Source organism: Anas acuta, chromosome 3, assembly GCF_963932015.1.
Source record: "Anas acuta chromosome 3, bAnaAcu1.1, whole genome shotgun sequence".
In the NCBI taxonomy this organism is placed as follows: Eukaryota; Metazoa; Chordata; class Aves; order Anseriformes; family Anatidae; genus Anas; species Anas acuta.
In genome coordinates, this window is record NC_088981.1 from 93,556,891 (window position 1) to 93,583,173 (window position 26,283).

The 26,283-nt window shown below is 37.0% G+C and overlaps 1 protein-coding gene across 15 annotated transcripts in view; it reads right to left on the reverse strand.

The window, feature by feature from the left end:
• MLIP (muscular LMNA interacting protein) overlaps positions 1-26,283 on the reverse strand; it is a 128,933-nt gene that overhangs the window by 38,331 nt on the left and 64,319 nt on the right. For 9 of the 15 annotated variants that reach the window (XM_068678376.1, XM_068678366.1, XM_068678369.1 and 6 more), the window contains 7 exons: positions 23,063-23,134; positions 14,649-14,714; positions 14,477-14,560; positions 14,323-14,382; positions 12,463-12,507; positions 6,935-6,979; positions 1,624-1,749 (listed from right to left, as the gene is read on the reverse strand). In XM_068678376.1, the coding sequence (XP_068534477.1) occupies positions 1,624-1,749; positions 6,935-6,979; positions 12,463-12,507; positions 14,323-14,382; positions 14,477-14,560; positions 14,649-14,714; positions 23,063-23,134 (498 nt within the window). Of the gene's footprint in view, positions 1-729; positions 1,520-1,623; positions 1,750-6,934; positions 6,980-12,462; positions 12,508-14,322; positions 14,383-14,476; positions 14,561-14,648; positions 14,715-23,062; positions 23,135-26,283 lie in introns of those variants that run through there. The other 6 variants (XM_068678367.1, XM_068678375.1, XM_068678373.1 and 3 more) reach the window with 3 other exon arrangements.

A 26,283-nucleotide genomic window follows, 5' to 3' on the forward strand; every position in this document is an offset into this window, starting at 1 on the left:
AGGGAGCTGGAGGGGCAGATTTTCCTCTCTGGAGGGCAGTGAGCTGTCAGGGGGCTTGTCCCATCTGGGGAGACTTCCTTCTCTGCAAATATTATGACTTGTACCTTTAGGTCTTGACACGTAAATAGATATTTGTATGGTTGGAATCAAAATAAGTTGATGAGATTCAAGGTTTAAAAAAAAAAAAAAAAAAAAACTAATTGTTGCAGTTATTAAAAACCTTGCTACTTACATTACTTGGTATTTAAAGAGTAACTAGAAAATTTTTGGCATTATGTACAAAGATCTTCAGCACTCCAAATGAGCTCTTACCACAAAGCCACCAAAAATCTTATTATTACTACAAATGAACCTTAAATGTTGGGTGTTTTATCTCCCACTTATTCCCGCTTATTCTGGCTGCAAACACAACCTGTAGTTAAAAGTGTGATTTTATATTTTACAGAAACTCTACATCCTATAGAAACTTATAGAAGAGAAAACGTTCTGATTCCACCCATATATGTTGCTGAAACCAACTGATGCTACAGATTAATTTTCCCCTGTTTATAATGCTGCAGTACTCCTGAGAAATGTCAGGATTGTCCTACAGCAAGTCAGTTATGAGGAGGGATATAAATAACTAAAATGAAAATCTTTAAAAATTTCAGTAACAAAATGAGAAAAAGAGGGCTGCCATTGCTAAATTCTCTCTCTAAGGTGATGGGAGAGGCACAGAAGTAAGAAAAATTCAATAAGTAAGGTATTTTATTCACATTGTGTCTGGCAAGAAGACTATTGTTTCATTTTACTACTTTACAGAGAGAAAATTCAGAGCATACTGGATAGTTTAATAATAAACTCCTACACAGACATTCAAATTATATTTGTGTTAAGGTTTAATTCACAATAATGCACACAAAAACCAATGCATGAGAAAAGGCCAATAGAACCATTTATCTGTGGTTACTCAGAGGTAATATCTCATAGAAGTATGGAAATTTCAAGATGCATTTTTGCAAAGGGATCTTATGGCTTTATGCAGAGGTCGTGGGAGAAGAAAACACTTCTGCTGCCCCAAGGGCTGCCCCTTAGTACCCCCTCATGTGCAGTTCCCAAAGCTCTGGAGAGACCTGAATACAGACCTGGGGGACCTGCACATTGAAGAATTATATGGCAAGTCATTGGGGCTCCTCAGTAGTCTCCCTTGGGGAGAAAAGAGTGAACCTTGCTCAGCCCTTGCTGTCCTCAGTTCAGTGTGGACAGGATTCAAGTCTAGACCCCAAATGAAACAAGCACATTCTTATAGATCCAATCCAGACACCTACTTTACAGGCTTGCACAGAATTTCTACTTTATTTTGTTCAGCCTTCCCTATGGATATCATTAAAAGGCATCCTCTTCAACTTATGTTTTCCCAGATCATCAAAAAGATGTCCCTGTCGAAAGCCTAGATGCCCCTGTCCAGCCTGGAGATACTCCTCCAGGAGCCAGGCACCCTTCAGTGAAGCATCTGCTCTGTATTTTCTTTACAATTAACCTTGAAAAACAAGAGACCTGAATGAAACAAGGATCTAAGTCCATTCATCAGGTTTGCAGAAAACAGCTAAGACTACAAAATCCTTCAGAGTGAAAATTACTTACCTGCTCAATATCTTGATCACTGATTTCCTCAAGGTACTTTTTGAAAGGGTTGGGTTGATAGGGCTCCTCCTTTTGCTGTGCACTCTTTGCTTTCACCAGCACAGGACGAATGACACCAGGTTTTGTCTTGACAAAGTGATAGAAAAAATAATAAAATAAAATACCTTATATTATACGGAACATTTGTTAGACAAGTCAATTCCACTGAGGCTGTACTGACTAGATTATTTTTTTTACATTTTATTAATAACATATTTCATCACCAGAATTATTCAGGTTTCATGCTACCTGGCCTACTTTAAATACAGACCACAGACAAAAATGGCAAGAGCTGCTCTTATGCACAGAACCTTATCACTGACATCTGTTTGTCACTGCCACAAAAATAGACACTGGGCTGTCAAACTATTGTCTGTAGGTTTTGCTGGCTATTTTGGCTGGCTGTTCAGCTGCATCTTGATAAGTTTATCAAGTCACAGTTTATGCACAGCCACACACCTGCTTTCGTGCTGCAAACTCCTACCTGGGCTCTTCAAAATGGTAACTGCAAAGCAAGGAAAAGTAATGTGTGATGCCGTTATCATATGCTCAGGTAGCAATATTTCAGGGGAAACTATTTCTGGGGAAAAACACCAGTGACTGTACACTGCATTTTCACAGTATCTTTAAGAGTTCACTTGGAAAAGTACAAGCTAAGAGAATTTAATCAGTATGGATGTGTGACACACCTCATTTCAAACAAATCTGATTATTTAGTCAAGACAAGAATTCTTGGTTAACCATCAGCTAATCAAAAAAAAAAAAAAAGACAATTAACTTGTCAATTTAGTATATCTGTGATTTACAGAATTCTTAAAGTCTGACGTGATGGATTATGGCATAAACCGGGGCTAGGGAATAATTTTAAAATAGAACTTGTTCAGTAAGCAAAGAAAAGGAGAAAAAATGTGCATTCTCTCTGGTATTTGGTACATACTGAAGTACTGTGAGGCTCTGTAATTGAATCTAAACTTCCAAATAACTCAGTTATATTCTTCCCTGTATGACTACACCATAGAAAACAAGGACTGGCACTACTGATGTAGATAACAGGACTGCTGCTGAGCTCCTTCTGTAGTTGCAGCCCAGAAAGGCTGCTTGCCCAGCTGGGACTGAGATATAGGCATTGTCGCGGCCCCCCATCCTCAGCACCTAGCAGTATATAAAGATGCAGAGAAGAAGCTTCATTCACTAGTAGAATTATTTATGAGATTAGCCAGTGTACATTTAGTAACACCTTGCTGCCTGCTTTCAAGGGCAATACACCTATGTCTGGGGAAAAAAAAAAAAAAAAGATGCCTACAGAACAATTTAGGCATAGGACAAATGAGCTTACACATATCACATCCCAATTTATATAAAGGGAGTTGGAAAAAAATGACCTTATTCAGCATTAAGCAACCCAGCCATACATTCCTGCCTCTTTGCTTACACTGGCAGTAGGGCTTATGCACAACCATCTGGATGGAAAACTTTTTCTTTGCTAGCTGAGTGTTTGGTTGGATCAGCTCTCTGCTCCGGCCACAGTCCAGCACTGCTTTCTCACCAGAGCTACACAACAAGACTCTAGAAGAAAAAGCAGCCTGGGAAGAGCTTGAGGAAGGTATCTCCTTGCTGTGTTGGTGTGAATGTTATTAGCACAAGCCCAGCAGCAAAAGTAAACCTGAAAATATAGTGGAAAATGTAAAGCTGATGCAACTGAAGTGTTACTGAAGTGTTTTGAACAGAGCTACGAAACTAAGCTTAAAATGAGTCAGCTGAGATTGCTGGGTGTATCATGCAAACTGAGGTATGGATAACCTTGAAATAAAATCTGCAGGCATCCAGAAAGAATAGAGCAAGAGGGGAAAAGAATAGAGCAAGATATGGGGAATGTCCCCATATCTTGTACTTGTACCCCTGCCCTGGGAAAGAAATGCAGAGCAGTGCTAGGGGCTGAGTGGAAGAAGACAGAGGCAGGGAAGAGCACAATGTCTGGAAACAGTGAGGCCCAGGCAGAAAATAAGCTTCCCTTAATTTTGTGCTATGTCACCTCCCTCCTTACAACAGGCTGGGGCCCTTTCACTTGCCTCATCAAACACAAAGAAACATATTTGACTGAAAAAAAAAAATAAGCCATGAGGTGACATTAGTTGTTTTTTTTAGACAATCCATTATGGTCAGGAGATCAGTTCAGATCTCCTTGACAGAAATTGTACTAACTCAACACCCAACTCAAAACACAGCTGCTATCTTCTTCCTAGCCTGGGGCTCTAATGTAAACAATCAAACCCTATGAACACTTTTCTGGCTTAAGGTTTTCCATCGTATCAGAGTTCTGATTCCGTGCCTAATACTCACCGTTCTTCTCACCCCCTCACTACTTATCAACCTACTCTAATTTCCATACTATTTACTCTGTCAGCCTTGAACATGTTTTATCTAGTGTTCTTTACAACTACCTTAGTATCTATTTCAACATACCATCAAAGTTCTTTCTTAGAAAGAGCAAAACCAAAGGTAAGAGAGGAGTACTAAAAATCCTCTCTAGTATGAACTGGAGAAAATGTCTTATCAACATCATATAATATTAGAATACCTTATCAACAACTTATGAACATTTAGATTATGACTATTTCTTAGTACTAGTCATCATAAACTCCATTTGATATTTTTCCCCTCCAAAATTTCTGAGGAGAGTTTGCAAAAATTGGAAGACTCCTCGCTTTCAATGCAAAAATAAACATAAAAATAAATGGGAAATAATATGGGAAATAAAATGGGAAGCAACATTTGTTACCAAGTCAGTGTTATGCAGGAAAGGACCTGTGGCCTTCTAACACTCCTCTGTACCATGTAACCATGCAATTAAAAGCCCATTGAGGTACCTGCAATCATCAAGGATAAGCTACTCTCCTTATGTAGGAAACCTCTTCCAAAAGCACGCTGTAGAAATGCTTTTAAGGAAGCATTTTCTAAACATCATTGTGCACTCAAGTGCTTAGTGAGTCATATGTTTATGCCTGACTCAACTGAAAGAGTGGAAGGTATCAGACAGAAACAAGAATTTGAAATGCTTTATTAGTTACCTGGCAAGCTGGACAAAATCATTGCTCCATATGTAAAAGCTTGAACTCTTTTTTTGATAGAGGGGTTGCAACTGACCCTGCTGAGAATCAAGCTAAAGCTTAGTTTTGTGAAGGATGGTGTTGGCCATCCTACAACAGCACTGAAAAATGGTAAAATAAATAATAATATAAAAAAAATCGTTACTGTTATTATAGTGAAAAACTACCATCCTATGGCTGTGGCCTTGTTATCAAAATGCACCAAGAGGTAAGAGGAAAGATTCTCAGTCTAGAGCTGACCCATAATCAGTCATATTGCACCCTCCATGAAGGCCCTTCACAGAGCATAATGTTTAATGGAGTTCCAGCCTTGGATTCTTTCAGCAACAGCCACTTAGGAAATGAAACTAATGTGGAGTAAAAGCGAATATATCCTATGGACCAATTAGAAGATAGGAACATGTTGGAATGAATGTTTAAATTTAACAGTGGAGAAAATTCACAAATGGAGCTCCTTGGATAAGGGAGCTGTCAGGTGGTCTGGGCTTTGAATTATAAATACAGATCAGCCAGAAAAGAGTGGATAGTAAGGTGACAATGTTTTCTGATAATACTGAATCACTTATGGAGGTAAAAACAAAATTGCAGTGAAAAGAGTTGCAGATAGGTCTTATGACAATGAATGTCTAAATGATAAAAAGACAGGTGAAACTTAATTGAATTCAACATTGATTCATAGAAGAAAAATAAACTACATCCTAAATTTACACATAAACTAGTAAGCTCAGAAACTACCTCTTTCTACTCAGAAAATATATCTTGGATTTATTGTATTCAGTTCTATGCAAACATTGTCTTATGGCTCAATATGAGTAAGAAGAACTAAATAAATTACTAGGAGTCATTAAGAAAGGAATAGAAATAACAACAAGGAAATGTATCACATTTTTGTGTAAATAGGAAATGCAGTGTTCAGAGCTAGACAAGAGCAGTTTATGGTTTTAGTCTCCCAATTAAAGAAAAAAAAATGAAAAAGTTATGGAAAAGTACACCAAGGATCATCTGGATGGACAACATCAATAATTCTCAAAGAGTGATTAAGCAATTTTGAGTTTTCTGTATGGAAAATAAGTGACAGTGTAGTTAAATTAATATCTAAAAAACCATAAATGATATTTAGAAAGTACAGAAATACAATTATTTTCTGTTTCAGTGCAAGAACATCAAGCACTATCTTTAAAACAAATAAAGTACTATTTCACACAATGCATAATTAAAAAATAAAGTTTTGCTATAGAACGTTGTAGAGACCTAAATATAACAAGTAACTAGAAAAAGATCATGAAAAAAGCATTGGTAAATGCTTACTAAACAGAAGAAATTGATTCAGGAAGTCCCTAAAATACCTTTAAATGAAATACAATAGGAAAATTCTCTCATTCACATTTAATTTTTTTCCCTAAGTATTCATTAGTGGCCACTGTCACTAGGACAGGCTCTAGGACCTCTCTCCTGCTTCTTCAGAAAGTTTGGCTCCAACAGGACTAAAATGTAATCAGAGCTAAAATGAACATCTGATGCATAATCTCTTTTTCTTTATTTGAATTTGAAAAGGGACACTTTATTAGAGATTGTAGTGATAGGACAAGGGGTAACAGCTGTAGATATCCCATCCCTGGAAGCTCTCAAGGCCAGGCTGGATGGAGCTTTGAGCAACCTGGTCTGGTGGGAGGTGTCCCCACCCAAGGCAGGGTTTGGAACCAGATGACATTAAAGGTCCCTTCCAACCCAAACCATTCTGTGATTCTACGATTTTATTCTTGCTGACAACAAGTTAAACCAGGTTTGATTTATATCAGTGTGTAAGAAAAATATAGATGCCAAACTGTTATTGCATATAAACAAAATTGTAGAAGTGGAATATTAACAGTGTTCAACAAACAGCAGTAGGTTGTATAGTTGTCATACATCTCATGACTCAGCAAGACTCTCTAGTTTGTCATTTGGCCCATAGATTTACATAATTTCAGGATTTACATTTACTTAAAACAGATATGTGTTTGTTACACAAGAAAGCAATGAAGTTCTGTAGGAAGCAATACAACTTTGTAGGAAGATATTGACTTTAGCTTCCTTCACAGGACTAAGCAAGCAAATAATAATGACTGGATTTTGTGCTTATGCAATTGTTGATAAACAGTATAGCAGCGTTATACAATACATACCATCTGACTCTCTGCCACCATAGGTGTTGATTTGTAAAGGTTGGCCTGCAAAAAAATGTAAATGTATTCAGTATTAACTAAAATAGTCATAGGAAGAAAAATCTAGAAAGATAAGTTTTTTCACTGTTGATGATTCACTGTTTCACTGTTGATGGTTCTTGAATGTTTAGCAAAAGTAATGCATTTGAAGTTGTCATTTTACTTGCACTTTTCTGAGGCCTTTCTAGAAGGAGGAAAAATGTATAGAGAGCAGTATGCTTAGGCACAGAAGATTTTAACAGTTACACAGTGAAATGCAATTATTAAGAGAAGTTAAAATATTGTCCTTACCAGTTTATCTCAAAGTATAGTCAAGTATTAATGTCTGTTGCTAAAGTCTTAGGGATACTTTTTCCCAAGTGCAAAAAACATTTTGCTTGATTTAATTTTGAAAAGTAAACCCTGACATTTCTAAACCTGTCGTTACTTTGCAGCACCAATATTATTAACACTACCAGTTGTACGGGGATCTCAATTCAATCTTCTCATCCTTCTGACTTCACAGTATGAAAAGCAGAACAATCCTACTTTCCTGCACCACATTTTTTCCAAGTATACTCTGAAGAGCAGAAGCCCTGTTTTCAAAATCATGGCTCAATGTGCTAAATGCAAAGTATTTATGTGTGTGAAATAGCCATGTGCCACACACTCATTTGCCCTCACTATGGTAAGATTCAGGATTTCTAGTGCATTGATCATCTCCTCCAAATTTTGTAGGGTGTTCTAGTGGATAACAGAATGTTTCTGTATAGATGGTATGCCCTTCCTTAACGTAGGAGTGATTAAAATTGATTTGAACTCTAAAAGGTGAATGCTCCTAAGCAAGGGTGCAAAAATGTATACTGTAGTATGTCGTATGTAGTATGCAGTATGTAGTATGTGTACTATACTTTTACAGCCTGGACCCTCCATGGAAGGATCACTATCACTGCAGTTGGACTCAACTATACCAACTAATATCACAGTTTAAAGCAGAAAAGCAATTTGAGAACATTTTGGAGAGGGAAGCACATTGTCTTCCTTTGTCTACCCATGACAAAGACCTTGCAGAGATTTGGCCACAGAACTCTAGATGTGGTTTCTGAAGTGCTAAACAGAAGTTTAATCACTCCCTGGACCTGCTGGTTCCAGTTCTGTGTCAATGGTGAGAATGATGTCACCAAAAGTCACGGTAGAGGACCACGCTCTGAACTCAAAGCACTCACATTTCTCAACACAGCCACTGGTGTCGGCAAGCTTCACACCTCCACAGGGACAGCTGTGATTTAATATTAGATCTATATGAAATACATCTTCTGTCAAGGACAGAGTAAACTAGTGTTAGCTCTAGTGGCTGCTTACATACTAGGATCACTCTTTCATGTTGTTAACCAAGTGTGATAACCAATTTCACTGTGAACAAAAAAACATCAAAGCACTGCAGAACAAGCTACAAATACAAGACTCTGGAATTAAATTATGTCATTTCCAATGGTACAAACTAAGAGTAAATATCACAGAATCATGGATTTATTTAGGTTGGAAAAGACCTCTAAGATCTTTGAGTCCAACCATTAGTCCCTAAGCACCACATCTACACATCTTTTGAATACCTTCCGGGATGGTGACTCAATCGCTTTCCCTGGGCAGCCTGTTCCAGTGCATCACAACTCTTTCAGTGAAGAAATTTTTCCTAATATCGAACCTAAACCTCCCCTGGTGCGACTTGAGGTCATTTCCTCTTGTCCTATTTCTTGTTGCTTGGGAGAAGAGATCAACCCTCTACGTTGCTACAACTTCTTTTGCCTCTTTTGAGGTAGCTGTAGAGAGCAATAAAGTCTCTGCTGAGCCTCTTTTTCTCCAGACTAAACAACCACAGTTCCCTCAGCCACTCCTCACAGGACTTGTGTTCCAGGCCCTTCACCAGCTTTGTTGCCCTTCTCTGGACACTCTCAAGCACCTCAATGTCCTTCTTGTAGTGAGAGGCACAAAACTGAACACAGTAGTCAAAGTGCAGCCTCATCAGAGCTGAGTACAGGGAAATGATCACATCCCTAGTTCTGCTGGCCACAGTACTTCTGATACCAGCTAGGATGCTGTTGGCCTTCTTGGTCACCTGAGCACACTGCTGGCTCATATTCAGCCAGCTATCAACAAATACCCCCAGGTCGCTTTTCTGTCATTTCAGAGAGGTTGCCTGAAATGTGTATAAACATAGCTGATTACAGATAAAGAAATACACTACTCATTTCTGCATGTGTGTGCACTTTTAGTTGCTTTCTATACTCTCATTTTTTCACTTCTCTATGTTGCATGTCCATGGCAAATTAAAAAGATTTCTTTAGAACAGAACTGTAAAGAGCAAAAACGTACACAATATGTACAGTGATTACTCCAGTTAATCACCAGAAGTTATTTTTAAAATAATTGTAAGAGAGGCCACATGACAAAATGATAAATTTTCTAGAACTTGAAATTAAAGTCATGAAAGCTTTTCTTGGTGACAGTAATTACATGGAAACAAAATGACTAAGTAGATCTATCGGGGCACTCAATACCCATAAAAGTCCTTTATTTAGAGGATGATTTTTTATATCACTACAAATCACCCCAAAAGCCAACAGAGATGCACTAGTATAAAATGGTGAATGGGATCATGTCAAAGACTATACAGTTTAAAAAAGCTGTTAAACTAAAACTACAGTACGTTGTCAGCTGGTACAAACTGCTGTAATTTCACTGATGTCAGACCTTTTTACACACTTCCTTTCTATTTGTACTGTCATTTACATCCTTAAAATGTTCTGAAGTGTGTGTGAAGACGAAGTAACTGTGGTCAAGGCAAATTTAAAACATTTTAATTGTGAAAAGGCAGGATATTTCAACAATTTTGTGTAGTCTACTAATCCATATAACTGATAGAAATACCGCAAGGTGCATATATATACACATATGTGTGTGTTTTTAAATAAAACTTTAGCATGATGACAGATATTCTTATCCCTGAATCACAAACAAAGTTTTTCTTTCTACTAAAAACACCTTTAAAGCAACATTTTGACAAGCGCCCCAATATCCGACATCATGTGTACAAAAAGATTAAGAAAACTGTATTGCTAAATTACCATATTATTTTTTCCAGTAAATTTAATTCTTTTGCACAAACGAAAAGCCTACTTCTAAAAAAATAAAAATTTTGCTAATAAAAGGCTGACTGAAGATCATTACTCCAAGACAGCTCACATGACACAACGTGGCAGTGGGAGCAACCTGGGGGGGGGAACTCTCAGTTTGACATTATGAATAATTTTCCACACTATACTCAGTTCTTGATTTCTACCAATCAGAGACACTGATTGATTGTCTCAAAATAAGCATTTTGTTTCAAAACAAGCATCTTGTACCTACTACTAAAAAAATGTAGGTCTCTGAGCCAAAAGTTCTCCTCTAGTCAATGAAAGTCAGCAAACACACTTGTTCAGGGACCAGTCAGCACACTCACTTGTATGCTTTGGTCAAGACAAACTACCACTCTGGCCCATTCCAACTACCACTCTTCCGGACTGTTGTCCTCCATGATCTGGATGGTAGCACAGAGCATGGTGCTCCCATGGGTTGAAGGGATGAGGTCACCCTTGGTCTTGTGTAGGGTTGGGGTCTCACTTCGTGGGAAGGGAAGTGAATGGGGAAAAGAAGAAGACAACTCTATGAAAGAACACTTCATTGCACCCTCAAACTGAAGGCCAAAGGACAAGTCACCATCTGGTTTATGTGTTGGGACAGATATAGCCTCTGTATGTCCCATCAAGGAGGCAGAGCAAGAGAGTGGGGAAGAGATGCAAGGTAGAGGGTCTGGTGGGGATACGTGGCCCATCCCTCGTGTGACTGCTGCAGCATGCAATGACTGTGGAGTCTAGAAGAGCCTGGACCCACCAAGCTCAGCCCCCACAGTGCACCATGGAGAACATGGTTGGTTAACACAGTCATCTGATCTGTTATCAGGCACAAAACAATTGAACACATTTGTACAATGTATAAGAAAAGTTAGCCTACCCATAAGCATCTGCATTGTTCTCAAATGCATTTTTAAATATTGATTTGCTTCAATTATCTAGAATGTTCCAGAGAAGACTGGGAAGAAAGAGTTTTATAGTGTGATTTTCTATGTCAGTGGAGAAAACCTAACTGTATCTCTAGGTGTATAAATTGGATGCTTAAATGTATTGGAAGGTGTATGTCAGGCAGAGTTTTGGGTGCTGAAGATCTGTGCTGGAGAGGTAGTAATATATATTCTGTTCTCACAGACTACATCTTTTATTTCATTAAAAAGCACTCTTCCAATATCCTTTATAATTAGTATGAGCCAGCACAATCTGTCAAGTAAAAATCACAGTATGCAATAAAATATGCATACCACCACATTCAAGAAGCAAAATTGAATTGATCAGTCAAGCATTGTGCTGGCATAAAACTGGAAGGTTTCCATTGCTTTTGCTAGCACTGCTTTGATCTGAGGCTCAATAGAAAGTCTGAATGATGAATAGTAAGCAGAGATGTCTTACCATGTGGCTCGATGAGCTGTAAGTAAAATATGGAATCTGCATTAACTGTCCGTGCCAGTGAGAATTAGAATGTTAATTGGGTTTAATATTTCACTAATTGAAATGACGATTCAATATAGAGATTTTATTTTTATGTTGGAATGTGAGTATACATCAGAAAACCACTTCTTCTTCTAAAGCTAAACAGTGGGTTTTCAGCCATCTCTACACCTTGGAAGGAAAAATTTGGATCATCCCCAAATTCTGATGGATAGGCAACAGACAAAACACTTCTTCCCTACAGTTCCCTTGAAGTTCCCTATACTTCAAATAAGTATGTCCTTCAGCACTTGTAATAGCCTTGCCAAACACCTGAGCTCTTGCCCCACACTCGAAACAAACAGCAACAAAGAATTGTGTAAATAAATCAACTTTTAGATCATATTCTCATAGGTAACATTATGAATAGACACATGCTCTAAAGAGATTCCAGCCATGATAGATTTGGAGTAGAGGTAAGACATCTCAGCAACTTGTGGAGTGGACTGATGGGACAAGGAGGAATGCCTTTAAACTAAGAGATGGTAGGTTTAGATTAGAAGGAAGAAATTCTTAACTATGAGGGTGGTAAGGCTTTCCCCGAGAAGCAGTAGATGCCCCATCCTGGGGGCCAGCTTGGAAGTGACTTTGAGTAACTTGGTCTAGTGCGAGGTGTCCTGGCCCATGACAGGGAGGTTGGAATCAGGTGGTCTTTAAGTTCCTTTCCAATCCAAACCATTCTATGATTCTATGAATTGCAGTTGCCCTAACATACTCTTTTTTACTAGGGACAGCACACCTCACATCACAAGTAGATGTTTATATCTGCTACATCCCAACAAATCAAGTATGGCAGCAAGATGACCTTCAAAACCTACAAAATTAGACATTTCTGCATGCCAAATATAGAGTAATTATAAATGTACTTACATATCTGGTTTCGCGTCCAGCTGCTCTCTGCAGTGTTGATGACACCTTATACAAAATAAACAGATATCTCAACAGCAAAAAGTGGAGGACCAACTCAGAGAGATTTTCATCACTGAGACATTATTTATTGCTTAAATTCAAGAAAACTTCAGATTTCTAAAAAGATTCATGAGATACATGAAAATAAGGTGTATTAAAGTTTCACTTTAATATATAGGTGTTTATTTTTTAAAATACTATTTCATTTTTACTCAAAGACATCAATCACACTCCATTGTAGTTGGTCTTTAAATTATCCCTGAGAACTTTCATAATAAAATGTTTATTAGTAAACAACCACAGATGTGGTCGCACTGTGGAATTTAACTTATATTCGCTCACAATTATAACCTGAAACTGCCTCTTTCCATGTTCTTATTTTCTTTCATCTGACTAACCCATACTATTTCTAAGGCAGTTACTTTTAACAAGCACTCTTTTTTGGTTCTTAGGACTCTCTTTCACCTCCAATTCAAGCACTTTGCTTAAACTTAAACTGAGATTCTCATCACATTTCTCTTGTTTCCTATGCTGCATCCTGTCAAGCCCACCTTCTGCTCTCTTTATTTGGTTTTCTTGCTGATCACTGATATCTTCTCTTTGGTAAAAAATCAGTTCTCAGTTGCCCAAGGAAGTCGGTTTTGGATTCTATAGTTCAGAAGTCCAACTTAGTAGCAGTGTTTCAACCACACAGGATTCAGTGCAAGTATTAGAAAATATTTCCTCACTACCAGTCTCTGCCTGCTTTTTCAGCTGCCGTCCTATTTCCTCCTTTCAGCTGCCTGAAGCCTGATTCACCACTGCATGCTGTTTGACAGAATTTCAAAAATGAAAATGAAGTTTGAAGTGTATATTGAATACACCTACCATCATGAAGGTTAGTTTGAATTCATTGACTTTTTTATATTTTCCTGCCTATATATATATATATATATATTTCTGACAGATTTCTACCACTTTCTGTAGCTGTCTCCTATAGCTGCCAAGACCAAATTAAATGTACCTGGGGCAAACTGAGTAGAGGACCCTCCTCCTATGGTTAGTCATCCATTTGAATCCAGAAGACAGACCAATATAACTTAGTGAAGTTTAACACCAGTACAGAAAGCTGTACCTGCCTCTCATTACCTGTTTCAGAGCTATCCATGTTAAGTGGACATAGAAGATATCTAATTCTCACAAGGGGCAAGAGTTAAAAGGAAATAAGGACTTAAGAACAATTCTACTAACTTAGAATTCTACTTAGATATTCCATTATTTGAAAACCAATACTGAATATAAATAATAATAAAAATAAAAAAATCTGATACATGTTTTTAGTCATTGATGCCATTGAAACATGGGCTTCTTTGTCATAAGGACCAATAGGTAGGACAAAATCTGGGAGATGGCCACAGACTCCGCAATATGGAAGGCAAGGTATAAAGGCTTTCCACCTTGTGGATCCAGTGTTTGCAACACTAATTGACAGCTTCTAATTCATAGTATATTCTGTTTCCCTGGGGAGCCCATGCCCAACCACCCTCTCAGTGAAAAACCTTGTCCTAACATCCAGCCTGAACCTTCCCTGTCACAGCTCCCTCCTGATCTCTCAAGTCAGTTTAACTCCTGACTTCAGGAAAACATCTTGCAATAGAAACTGCAGTAAATCCAAGGCTAAGGTTTTATCCTTCTAAATCTTTTAAATCACCAGATGCTTTACTGATGTTGGATCTCTTAACTGCAACTTTCTGTTGCTGAAGGCTTTGCAGATGTGCTTTTGTTTTCCTTGATGTCTACCTGGAAAGAGCCTTTGATGTGTGGGTGGGCTTATTCACCTACCTTGCCACCATCTGACTCTGTATTCATCTGCAGGAAACTTGGAGAAGATTCACATCGGCGCTGGAAAATTATTTTTAACAGAAAAGAAATTTATTAAAGATGAGACAAAAATAAAGGAAGAGGAGAAAGTCAGTCCTACAAACTGATGGATTACCATGGTCAATGGGTCCTGCAGGACTTGATCAATGACAGCACATAGCTCTTCTGTTTGTTGTCTGAGTTGGGCAGGGGAGCACATCTGAGAAAGGAGGACACATCACTCAGTTAACAACAGAAAGCAAAGCTTTTGTTTTCACATAGAGATTTGAGAGATAAAACAGCAGTACCTCTGAATGGGTGTCCAAAGCAGTGCCTTCAATCACACTAGCAGTCTTTGCTGGCTCTTCTAATGCCTGCAATTCAAAAGATTTCACTGTTACACTGACTTATATATATATATAATATATATATATATATTGTTAATAAGCAATCATGGAAAAAGAAGAAATTATAGTAGGGTTCTTTGGGTTACCATCTTCTGATCTTGAGTTTGAGGGTTTGTTTTTTTCAGAAAGAATGTATTCAAGCTAGGTGACTCCTCCCTGCTTTGAAGATCAGAAAATACCATTATTTTAATATAACTTTTGGTTTGTAATGTTTACATTGTCTTCCCCTTCAGTAACACCCCACCTCTCCCACAGTGAATGTCACACAGTGAATGTGCTGGACAACAAAGGTGCCGGGTGTCTGCCTGCCATGCACCATTGGAAGACAGCCACCAGCTGTAAGCAGGTGGGCAGGGCAGGGGTCCAAGCACACAGGAGGCCTGTTTGTTTCTTTCAGTAGCTGTCTTCTTTAAAAAGTGCCTCATGTTTAAAGAGGATAGTGATAATACATGGCAACAAAAATGGTGCTTGACATTTATGGATTTCAGCTTGAAAAGAGAATCGTATAAAGGAAAATATTCACAACACACTTCTGGTACCATACAAAACATGACTAGTCTATGCAACCACTTAATGCAGCTGCCACAATCTCTCCAAAACAAAAGACACTCTTGTGCTTGGCTATATCTTCAGCTTTCCAATGCCCACACTTGGAGCAAGTGTGAGAACAGTGGGAACCAGTTTGCCAACCCCTCTCTTTTATCAGGAAACTCACAAAACACACACAAAAGCCAAACTTCGTTTCAGTGCTCAATGCCCTTTTCATCTTGTCCCAGAGTTGGTGAGGCACACTCTCACTGCCATCACCCATTTTTTCTTTGAAGCAATTTTCAAATAGACTCCATACTGAGACCAAAAATTACTCTTGAAGCATGCTGATACATGCAGCTGGACTACAGGAGAGGGATCAGCAGGGTTTGTGGATTTTTTTGTTTAACACTTACATTTTTATGAAGTTTCACATTTGTCAGTCATTTGCAAAAAATAAATAAATAAATAAACAAACAAAATAGGATAAGAGCAAAAAAAAAAAACACACACACACACACAAAAAAACACATTCCTATGCATATTCTGTGGCAATAATATGTATCCAGTGAGGTACTTATTTGGGCTGAAGTTACCGAAGACGTGTGTGCTGGGAGGAAAATGGTAGGAAAAAAAAAAAAAAAGAAATAGACATACACTTGAGTAATTATTTATGAGTTTAATTTTGCTGAATATAACTGCTACTGGCAAAATGCATCTATAAACCATACATAAATGATCCTGCACAGAAGCATGTTTGTGATGTCTTCTATTAGAGAGTTCAATAGGAAAAAATGAAGTGTACAATGAAGAGTACTTTCTTTCCAAACACATTTCTTCCCTCCCCTCTAGCTCTAGACAAACCTGTTGACTTTGAAGTAGTTGTAGTTCAAAAGGAAAAAAAAAAAAATTTTGAGCTAAATAAATTAATGTAATATTCTCCACAGACCAAAAATGAAAAGATAAATGATCTTTCTCATTTCTCCTATCTCAGATCAACAGCCAGACCTGTAGGAGAGCTCAGCTAAAGAGTGCTCAGCACTACACTCAAGTGCTATGTCCACAGTTCAGTTTCAGTTAGATTACATCCTCCTGTTAAATGTAAAATGAAATGGTAAAATGTAGAATTATGTGGTAAAATGTAAAATGAAGAAGTCTTTCCAGTACCTATCAAGGGCAGGACTGCCAAAGAAGCCTGTTGTAGAGAGATGAGTCTGAATGTGAATTAGCAAAAACAACCTGTTCCATTAAGAAATTGTCATCAACCACATATTCAGAACACAGAATTTAAGGATTTTCTCAAAAATCTTGAGAAATCAGTAGGGTGATGTAATAATTAATGTAGTAATTGTTTAAAATATATATATACATGTATAAATCTTTCCAATTCACTTCTCTAGGACAATAGCAGAGGGTGAACACAATTAAGGGTAGGGCATAGCTACCCAGACGCTATTGATGGATCTTCCTAGAGTAACTATAGACACATCCACAAGTCCATGTCAAGAATCAAGATGCTGGGTAATTTAAGTATCAAACATCCATCAATTTCAGTAGAAATTAGAAACCCAAATATCTATGAAGTTTGGAGCTTTCATTTACTCAGGTGGTTGCAGCACCAAAAAGAGGGAAAGAGAGAGAAAAAACAAAGGTAACTCATTTTTAAGGATCCCTAACATCTGTAAAATAAATAAATAAATTAATTAATTAATAAAAGGGGGGGGAGATAAAAATAAAAACAAAAATAAAAAATATGTAGGGAGATTTGCCTTCATCCATTGTTAGCTTTTCAAAACACAGCTTGTTTTTCAAGCAGTATTTTTTTGGTTGTTGTTATGCATTACCACATAGAGAAAAATGTGTGATTTAAAAAGTGTTACTGTCATTTCTGAACTCATTACTAGAGTTACCATGCAATAATATTATGATTAATTTAAAGCATTAGTGTTATCAACAGTATTGTTGATTAGCACTATCAACAGTGTTCAAGCTTTGCTTTCTATGCCAGTGGCCTAACAATACCAGAAGTGGAACATTCCAATTTTTTGATTATCTGAAAAATAATAGTAGGACCACAATTTAAAAGAGTGTAATTTAGAAAATGAAAATTTGTTTTTGACAGAACTTAAATGTGCAGATGAAATAGCCAGTTGCTGAACTGCCAAATCTGTTCTAATAAAAGGCAACTTAAAGGGTGTGATGCATACACTCCATTGATGTCAGTGATTACTATAACCCCTCCCTCCTCTTTCCCCCAAGCAATTTGGCAAGCAAAAAATTGCTGAAGCTGTATCAAAGAACGGATACTAGTAAATGATCTGACTGGGATCTCCAGTATTTTTTTGAGAATTAAAGCTCTTGGCAACGTACAGGAAATATAGAAATTTGTTTCATTCACTAATGAATGACATCAGTATTTTAACCTCAATCTGACATAGCCTCTTTACTGCCTTGTGAAGACCCTGTGCTGAGCAAAACCAATGAATTTTCCAGTTCTTTTATTTCTCTTGCAGGTTTTTCCTATTAATATGTTTTTGAAGTCCTCAGTACATGCAAAAATAATATTCTGTATAATGGAATTTCATGTACCCTCTGTTCCTACAGCTGATTCCTTAAAGATCCTGGGAAATGATATTGTAAAGACCTGGCTACTCTTCCTCTTATAAAATTAATATTGAAAGATGCTTTTTTTTTTTTAATTAAAAATTAAAAATTAATATTTAAAAGGAAGAAAGGGGAAGTTTATAGCCTTATCCTCCCTCTATTGTCATGTCTGGTTATTATTAAAGACAAACTAGGTCCTTTAGCACTCTAGAACTGCACACATGATGTTCTTTTTCTTACCATTAGGTATTAAATTCTAGCCTTTAGAAAACTTTTTACATGAACACGTAATCTGAAAGCAAGAAATTCACCTAGTAAGTGCACACTAGAAGTAATTGATGAAAAATACAATCTTTTATGTCAAAATGTTCTTAAAATGTTTTCAGAAATGCTTTTTGGATCCAGGATGATCCTCACATATTCAAAAACAGACAGTTGTCTAGTTGTTAGGCTTATTATTAAGATCTTTTTTTCTACTTTTATTTAAGAAATTGCAGTCCTCTGTTTGTACTTAGTTGATAAATACAAGACAGATAAGCCAACAGCACTTTCATTTGCACTCCTTCCATCCACATCCAGTTACATATAATACTTTTCAGAAGACTTGAGTGCTCATTTGTGAAACAGGTGTACTTAATAGCAAAACCCATCATCCTTGTTTCACCTCATTCAGATATGGATGAAGTCTGAACAGAACACTAGCAGCCAGCCCAAAGCTTTCATAACCAGGTTTTCTTCCCTGGACAAACCTTTCCTTTTCTGGACAAATACAACAATCCCAAATACCCCTGCATAAACTTTGCTGTAGACCACAGACCACTGAATTGTCGAGAGAAGACTTCTTTTACTTTGCAGTTCCAAGAAGTTCAATAGAGTGTTGGGGTTGCACCTCAAATTTGAAATAGTTCTGAAGATGAAGTAGGATCTGGAGTAAGGAACTGTCTACTTAAAGTTAGGAATTTATCCACATCTCCACAAAATGGACTCTTCATGACAAACTATTTTGAGGGAAAGATATTTTTGTAGGTATTTGATAAATACAATCTCTAAATACTAGATATATTACTTTTGGAAGGTATATACTACCTGATTAGGACTGGAATTTTGAATTGGATTGTGATCTCATCTGTATAACTGTAGAGGCTATTCAAGAGTGAATGTCAGTGGAAGGGTGACTCACTGATTCAATAATAAAAAGACCAGAAAGAACCACAGTGATCACCTAGTCTGACCTTTTCTTTAAACCACACAACTGACTAGACTTATTGTATGAAGTGCCAGAAAAGTGTCCTATCTTGATTGTTTAATTTCTATGATAAAGTACCCATTTCAGTCTCTGGATTTTTTTTTCTCATGGTTAATTAATTCTTGCTGTTAAACTTTTGCTTTATGCCTACATTAAGCATGTTCTGCTTCCTCTTCTAGCCAGTGGATGCCGTTATCTGTTAACTCTTCTGCAGAAGAGTTCATTGTCACTGTCTGAGGACCTGCTACATCATTTTGAATCTGTGTGGTGATCATGGCACTGTTGGCTGACCATGGACACCACCACTTCTGCTGTCCCTGATCTATCTGTGGGACAGTGCCCGTGCTGGTGAGGATGCTGTCCTACCAGCCTTGCTGTTATGCCAGCTTCTGGCTCATCTTTCATGAGGAGCAACACACTGTTGCTGCTCCCAGACAGAGCCTGACCATGATGCTGAGCACAAGTCCCTTAAAAACAAGGTTTTGCTCTTCTGTCTGTGAAAGAATTTACAGCTGTATCCTCCAAGAGATATCCTGAATTTGAATTTTTCCTGATCAGACCATGGGTGATAAGAGGAATATCATGTTCATACAAGCTAAAACAGTTAGAAAGCTTGCCAGCTATGGGATGTGATTATATTAAACCACTTCTGGGCTTGCCAGATTATATGTATATGTAGTCAATGAGCTTCTTCTTTGCTGCTAATGAGCATAGATTTGAACAATTCTCTTTAACTGAGAGTACTTAAGAATAAAAGTGTGTCCTAGATAAGCTGTTAAGATGATGATAGCCTAACAGTTTCATAAGGAGAAGTTAAAAAATGCTGGCTGAAATTAAAGCATTTACACACACATAAAAGAAAATGTTACTTGAGAAAGAAAGACACAATGAGACAATTCAGGGACAAAGCATTTTACGTTATATGACATATCACTGACAGTTTTCTTTCATATGATCTAATTATTACTGCATATAAATTGTCACTAGATTGCCTGCATTATAGATCTGAATGAACCCATTTTCTCATGACCACTCAAATTAAGTAACACAATTACTTACACAGGGCAAAAAGTTTCACTTTGGAAAATATTCATTTCCAGTTTGATCACATAGCAAAATACTTTTCTTGCATTTAGGAAGATGATGTATTCCTAATCATTAATTCAGTTCAGTAATATCTGTCTTGCAGAACTTCCTTCCTTGCTAAAATAAATGTCACTCAAAAATATCTTCTCCAAATAATCTTTTATCTCCATGTTAATAAAACATTATTTATGTAGTTAGAACTTGTCTTGAATTGCTCTCTTTTTAACCTGATGTTTGCATAAAATGGGAGCAATATAACTACTGGCATTGAGCTACAATGTGGCATGAGTTCCTTCCAAGCTCCCTCCCTGCTACTCTGAGGATAATACTTGTACATTAGGGCTTGGTACAAGGGGACCTGTATGTGCCATATGACTCCTTTACGCTTCCTTTAAGGGACATACTATAAATGTATGTCAGCTAACACAATAGGACTATCTCAGGAGCACTATGCATAGCTGCTGGTCTGGATCAATAGGATATTAATATACATAATCTCCAAAACAAGGGAAAACAGGGAAAGAGTTGTACACCAGAACTGCCTTAGACAGAATGCCCAGGGAAATGCACCTGATACATCAGCTGTAGTCAGGCAATGCTAAAACATGCAAAGTAAATTCATCCTGAATGTCCTGTAACAGAAAGCTGATATCTTATTAGTTTTACATGAGTGTGCTGTCGCTACTGAAGGATACACTAAGGCTAGAATTTTCAGTAAATTGGCAGATAACAAAAAGTCTCTGTGTAAACATAGATTTCTTTGATGTCATTAATATTTTTTTCTACAGATACTGGCATAATATTGTACAAATCAGTTTTATGTTTGGTGGATATGTAACATACAGCTCATGAGTAAATGCCTAAGAGAGAGTCAGCAAGATGATCCCTCAAAAGGAATTGCCTTTCTTCTGAAAAGGTGCAGTCACATGGCTGTCCTTAACCCACTAGTTTAGATCAGGAGTGTGCCCTCAAAGTAAAACCCCCACTCAAAGTCACCTACCACCTACCAACCTTTGCATCTGCAGAGCAGCACAGCTTAGTGCACAAATTGCATTCATTTCAAAGTCAGCCCTGAAGTGGTACCTCAAGAGTCCACCTTACGTTCCAGACACTAACAGGCTCTCTGACAAAGACAAAAAACAAACAAACAAAACAACAACAACAAACAAAAACCTACTGGAATGCATACAGTAGGGATATAGGATACTTTCTTCTACTGAGCCATTTCTGTTGCATGTTAATGCAGACATAGTCTTACTTGGTATGTTCAAGACTTAAGTAAGAGAAGATTCATCTTTGATGCAAATGATGAAAATATTCATCCAAGATTTAAAAAAAAAAAAAAAAAAGGAAAATAAAGGAATCTCGCATTTGTGAAAGTAATAATTTTTTTTAAGTTATTTAAGTGATAACCAGTAGGTCACAATCTTTTTATTTATTTATTTATTTTTCAGGGGCAAAACGATCATCAAATCATAGAACCATTTAGGTTGGAAAAGATCTCTACGATCATCAAGTCCAACCTTTAATCTAGCACCACCAAATCTACCATTAAGCCATATAACTAAGCATTACATCTACATGTTTTTTTTGACGACCTTCAGGGATGGTAACTCAACTGCTTCCCTGGACAGCCTGCCCCATTACTTCATAACCCTTTCAGTGAAGAAATTTCTCCTAATATCCAACCTAAACTTCCCCTGGCACAACTTGAGGCCATTTCCACTTGTCTTATCACTTGCTGCTTGAGAGAAGAGACTGATCCCCACCTTGGTACAACCTCCTTTGAGGTAGTTGTAGAGCACAATAAGATCTCTGAGACTCCTTTTTTTCTAGGCTAAACAACCACAGTTCCCTCAGCTGCTCCTCATAAGACTTGTTCTCTAGACCCTTCACCAGCTTTGTGGCCCTTCTCTGGACACCCTCAAGCATCTCAATGTCCTTCTTGTAGTGAGGGGTCCAAAACTGAACACAGTAGTTGAGGTGCAGCCTCACCAGAGCCAAGTACAAGGGGACAATCACTTCCGTGGTCCTGCTGACCACACTACAAGCCAGGATGCTGTTGGCCTTCTTGTCCACCTGAGCATGTTGCTGGCTCATGTTCATCTGGGTATCAACAAATACCCCCCAGGTTCCTTTCCACCAGGCAGCTTTCCTTTCATCTTCAAAATCCTTTATGCAGAGCTAAATTCACACTCTCTGATGTCTTTAAACTCTGTAAAAGCGTAGGGAAATCAGCTGAGCTTTGCATGTAAATGCATATGTAGATGTGTACATAGGAAAGCTTAATCCTACAGAAATTTGTTAGAGGCTAAGTTCCTGAACTATGTCCACAGAAAGTTTTTTCAGATACAGCTATATTTGTGATGTCAGAGTTATTAAGCATGTCTTTAAATATATTTGTGGCATGTTTTTTGTCACTAAGGGACATCATTTAGTGAAGGGACTCTGTAGCTCTGGGCTGCAACTGAGGACATTTCCTGGTGTTGAATTTACTGGTGTAAGCATAGCCATTGAAGAATCTTTAGCTGGCCAAGACGGGTAGGTTCTAAAATAGCAGTGCTCCAGAGACTTTCAAACAGCAAAACAGACTTTGAGACATTGTCATAAATGATGATTCCTTTAGGATGCGTTTTTTTTACAATATTTTTTTTTAATAGAAATTTAGGTTAATGAAGCCTTTGATCCTCAGTACAATGTAACTGACCTTGAAAAACTGCTGGAATTATAATCCTGAGCAACTAGCTCACAGAGTTTATGTGCTGTAAAATCACCAACAGAAATGTCAGAATATGTACATAAAGTTGAACACGCTCAAATGCAATTCCCATGTCTTTGACCAAACACTAACCTTCTGTTCCATAAGTAATGTGTTTGTAGGTATTGCTGCAAATGCCTTGTAGCTTGTCTTGATCTTGTACTGCTAAAAGGGCAAATCAGAAAGCAGGAAGAAAGGGTAAAAGGGAGAGAGGAACAAAGAGACAAAAAAGGAGAAAGGTACGACAATGAAAGATGATTTTAATTGTCTCACAGACATGTTACAACAATACAAGGCTTACATAGCACCTATGAAAGCTATTTCTTAAAGAAAATCAGTGTTTCTGCTGAGATTTTAAAGGACATTTGTTTTTTGCATTTAGGAATGAGATGGAACTACATGAACATCATATATCTGCAGCTTGTAACTTCTAAAGTGATCTTGACCACTTTCTGCTTATTACTATCCTTAGACTGATATCAGAAGAGGCAGTGTGTTTATTCCATGTTAGCTTGTGATTTGAAGTGATCATGCAAAGCTGTTTCTGCCAGTACATCCACCTTAAGAACTGCTGCTCTGTGGTGTGATCCTGGACCACTAAGTCACAGGGATTTCTGTGATTGGCTTTGATGAGATTGAACAAGATCCTTAAATGCTGTATTACTTGTGGAAGTGGGTAGATCACTTAAGTCAGATGACACCACTTTTCACCTCCTTTACAAGTAACTTTATCACCCACATATTTCAAAACAAGTAGAGGAACTTTTGCACTCTAACCAGGTATATGGAACTGACAATCTAAACCATAAAAAGTACATGATGGGGTACAAAAAATCCTAAGATCAGGCTTAAAAACTTATTATTTTTGAATCATTTATATTTTAGACTATATTAGCTTGCCAAAATGTTTTAACCCTTTAGAAACCATACTTTCTATATTTTCTTGTTAATTATGGACACTAAATAAAATCAGTTATTTTTAAATGAACAACGAGATTCTTCTATTCTTAAGAGCTAGGACTCTTAACTACATGACTGCTGGAATTTTTTGGTGGGAGGGGGGAGTAAACAACTAAAAAGGGATTCACAACATTTTTCCCTTTTCAACACCATACTAATTTAAAGAAACATTCACAAATTCAGACAATATTAGACTTTTAAGTTATTAGTTGAATATTTTTGTGATATTTAACCTGACACAAAGTTAATTGTTAATCAGATAAGGTTTTTTAATGTACTGTTGCCTGGGCAGTATATGCTAGTCCTTATGGAATAATGGTCTAAACAACATCCTGTATTTTGGGTTATACAATTGTCTTTTTTTTTTTTTCCTGTTTTTATATCTAATAAAACCTTCAACAATTACAGAGGGTCCAGAACTTTAATTCAGATAAGAGAAATTTATATCACACTTGAACCTCTCTTTAAACATTTTAGGACATCTCCTTTTAATTCTTTCCATATATAATGCTATATTTTCTTCAGATTTACTCATATTTTTTTCTAGTCAGAACATGGAGACTGCCAGGCATTGAAGAAGTCAATAATCACACATACTGAGTAAATATTCTGTCAAAGCAGATCAATGCAGTGCCAGAAATGCTTTTTCACCTTTTTATTTTTTAATTTATATGAGATTTAGCCATTTTAACTTGGATGACTGCCATTTAGGTGCTTCAATCAGAACTGAAACCATTTATAGTCATGGACATTTCTACAGGATAATTCATCCCATCCTCGAATAAGCACCTAGAAAGTTAAAGTAAAATCATCCTGTAGATACAGCATCTTCTCTCCATTGACTATAATAGAATTGTTTACGTTTTGTTTGGATATCTAGCTTTCAAATGTCAAAAGTCATGTGAGTTAAATACTGCCCTTTGAATATCTGTTTCTATCTTGAGATAGAAACGCTGCTATAAATGTGTATAGATACTTATACATATATAAATATTTATGTATATACAACATCTATCTATATAAAGATAAGATTTTCAACATAAGATACTATGCACTGAAGCAAGATGGAAGGTCAAATTTCCAAATATTAAAGTTGGCTTAACTACAAAATATATCCTTGTTTACTTGTAATTGATATTCAATCAATTAAATGATTTAATTGAACATGTAAATGAATTGCAATTTCTTCCAAAGCCAAAGTATTTTTACATATCTGGTGAGTATACTATAACTACTTTGAGATTAGTAATACTTCTGTATAAACTAAACAAAAACTTATCAGACTGTAAAAATATAAGGGTTTTTTCATTTCGTATATTTCTTATATAATCAATTCTACTTTAATGCTTATCTCTGCCAGGTACTGTAGAACATGTGAGCAATGTGAAATTGTCAAAACCATGGTATTTAAATGAATGGAAAGTCTTTAATCAGTTTCTGCTCTCAGGAACGTGTTTCTTGACATACAATTTTGCATTACTTAAAATGATTGTTCAATGTCTAAATAAATTTAGTAATCTGGTTCTTAGGAATCTATTAGTATTTTTGAACAGCCATAGACACTCATGTCTTCTGGCCTGCACCATGGTCCAGTCAAAAGAAAACCAACTCCATTATCACCACTCAGGCGAATATCAGCCTGGGGAGTTTTTCAGAAAATCTACTTTCTCTTGCTCAAACGATCATCTAGGGCACACACAGGGCATTGCAAAGTGTGCTAGGCATGTACCTATAAAGGCTTAAAATCAGAAACTAACCATGGTAGTGTGGAGCTCCTCATGAGTAATCTTTTCTGCTTTGTGGTAGGTTTTGCAGCTGTGCTGAGCTCCATGTTGCTAGAGTTAGTTTGATCCCCAGCTGTTTTGGGTAGATCAACATGCATTCCTGTGCTATATTCAAACAGGAAAAATCAAAGAATATGTAGGAATGACACACCATTAAATCACTGCAAAGAGTTTTCAAACAACAGCCAGCAGTTTTCATGCTAATCTCTTCCTGCAGAATCAGCAATTTTATTTGTCTCCAATCCACCCTACTGTTCATTTTGCCATATTAAGTCCACCAGGACACTACTAAAATGTCTCCACAGTCCAGGGAGAGGATTTTTATTTCAAGTGGTCACCCACTGTTCAACACTTCACACTGTTCTGTGAATTTGATTATGTTCATATTCACTTTGCAGAACAGTCAAATTTTGAAAACATTGGCAAACATAAACATAAATATATAAAGCATAGGAAAACATATGCATTTATATATAAGAATGCAAATACTTAAATAAGTTCATAGAGTCTACTTTGATTTCCATTAATTGGTACATGAATAGACATAAACAGATAAAAGTTCTCCATTAA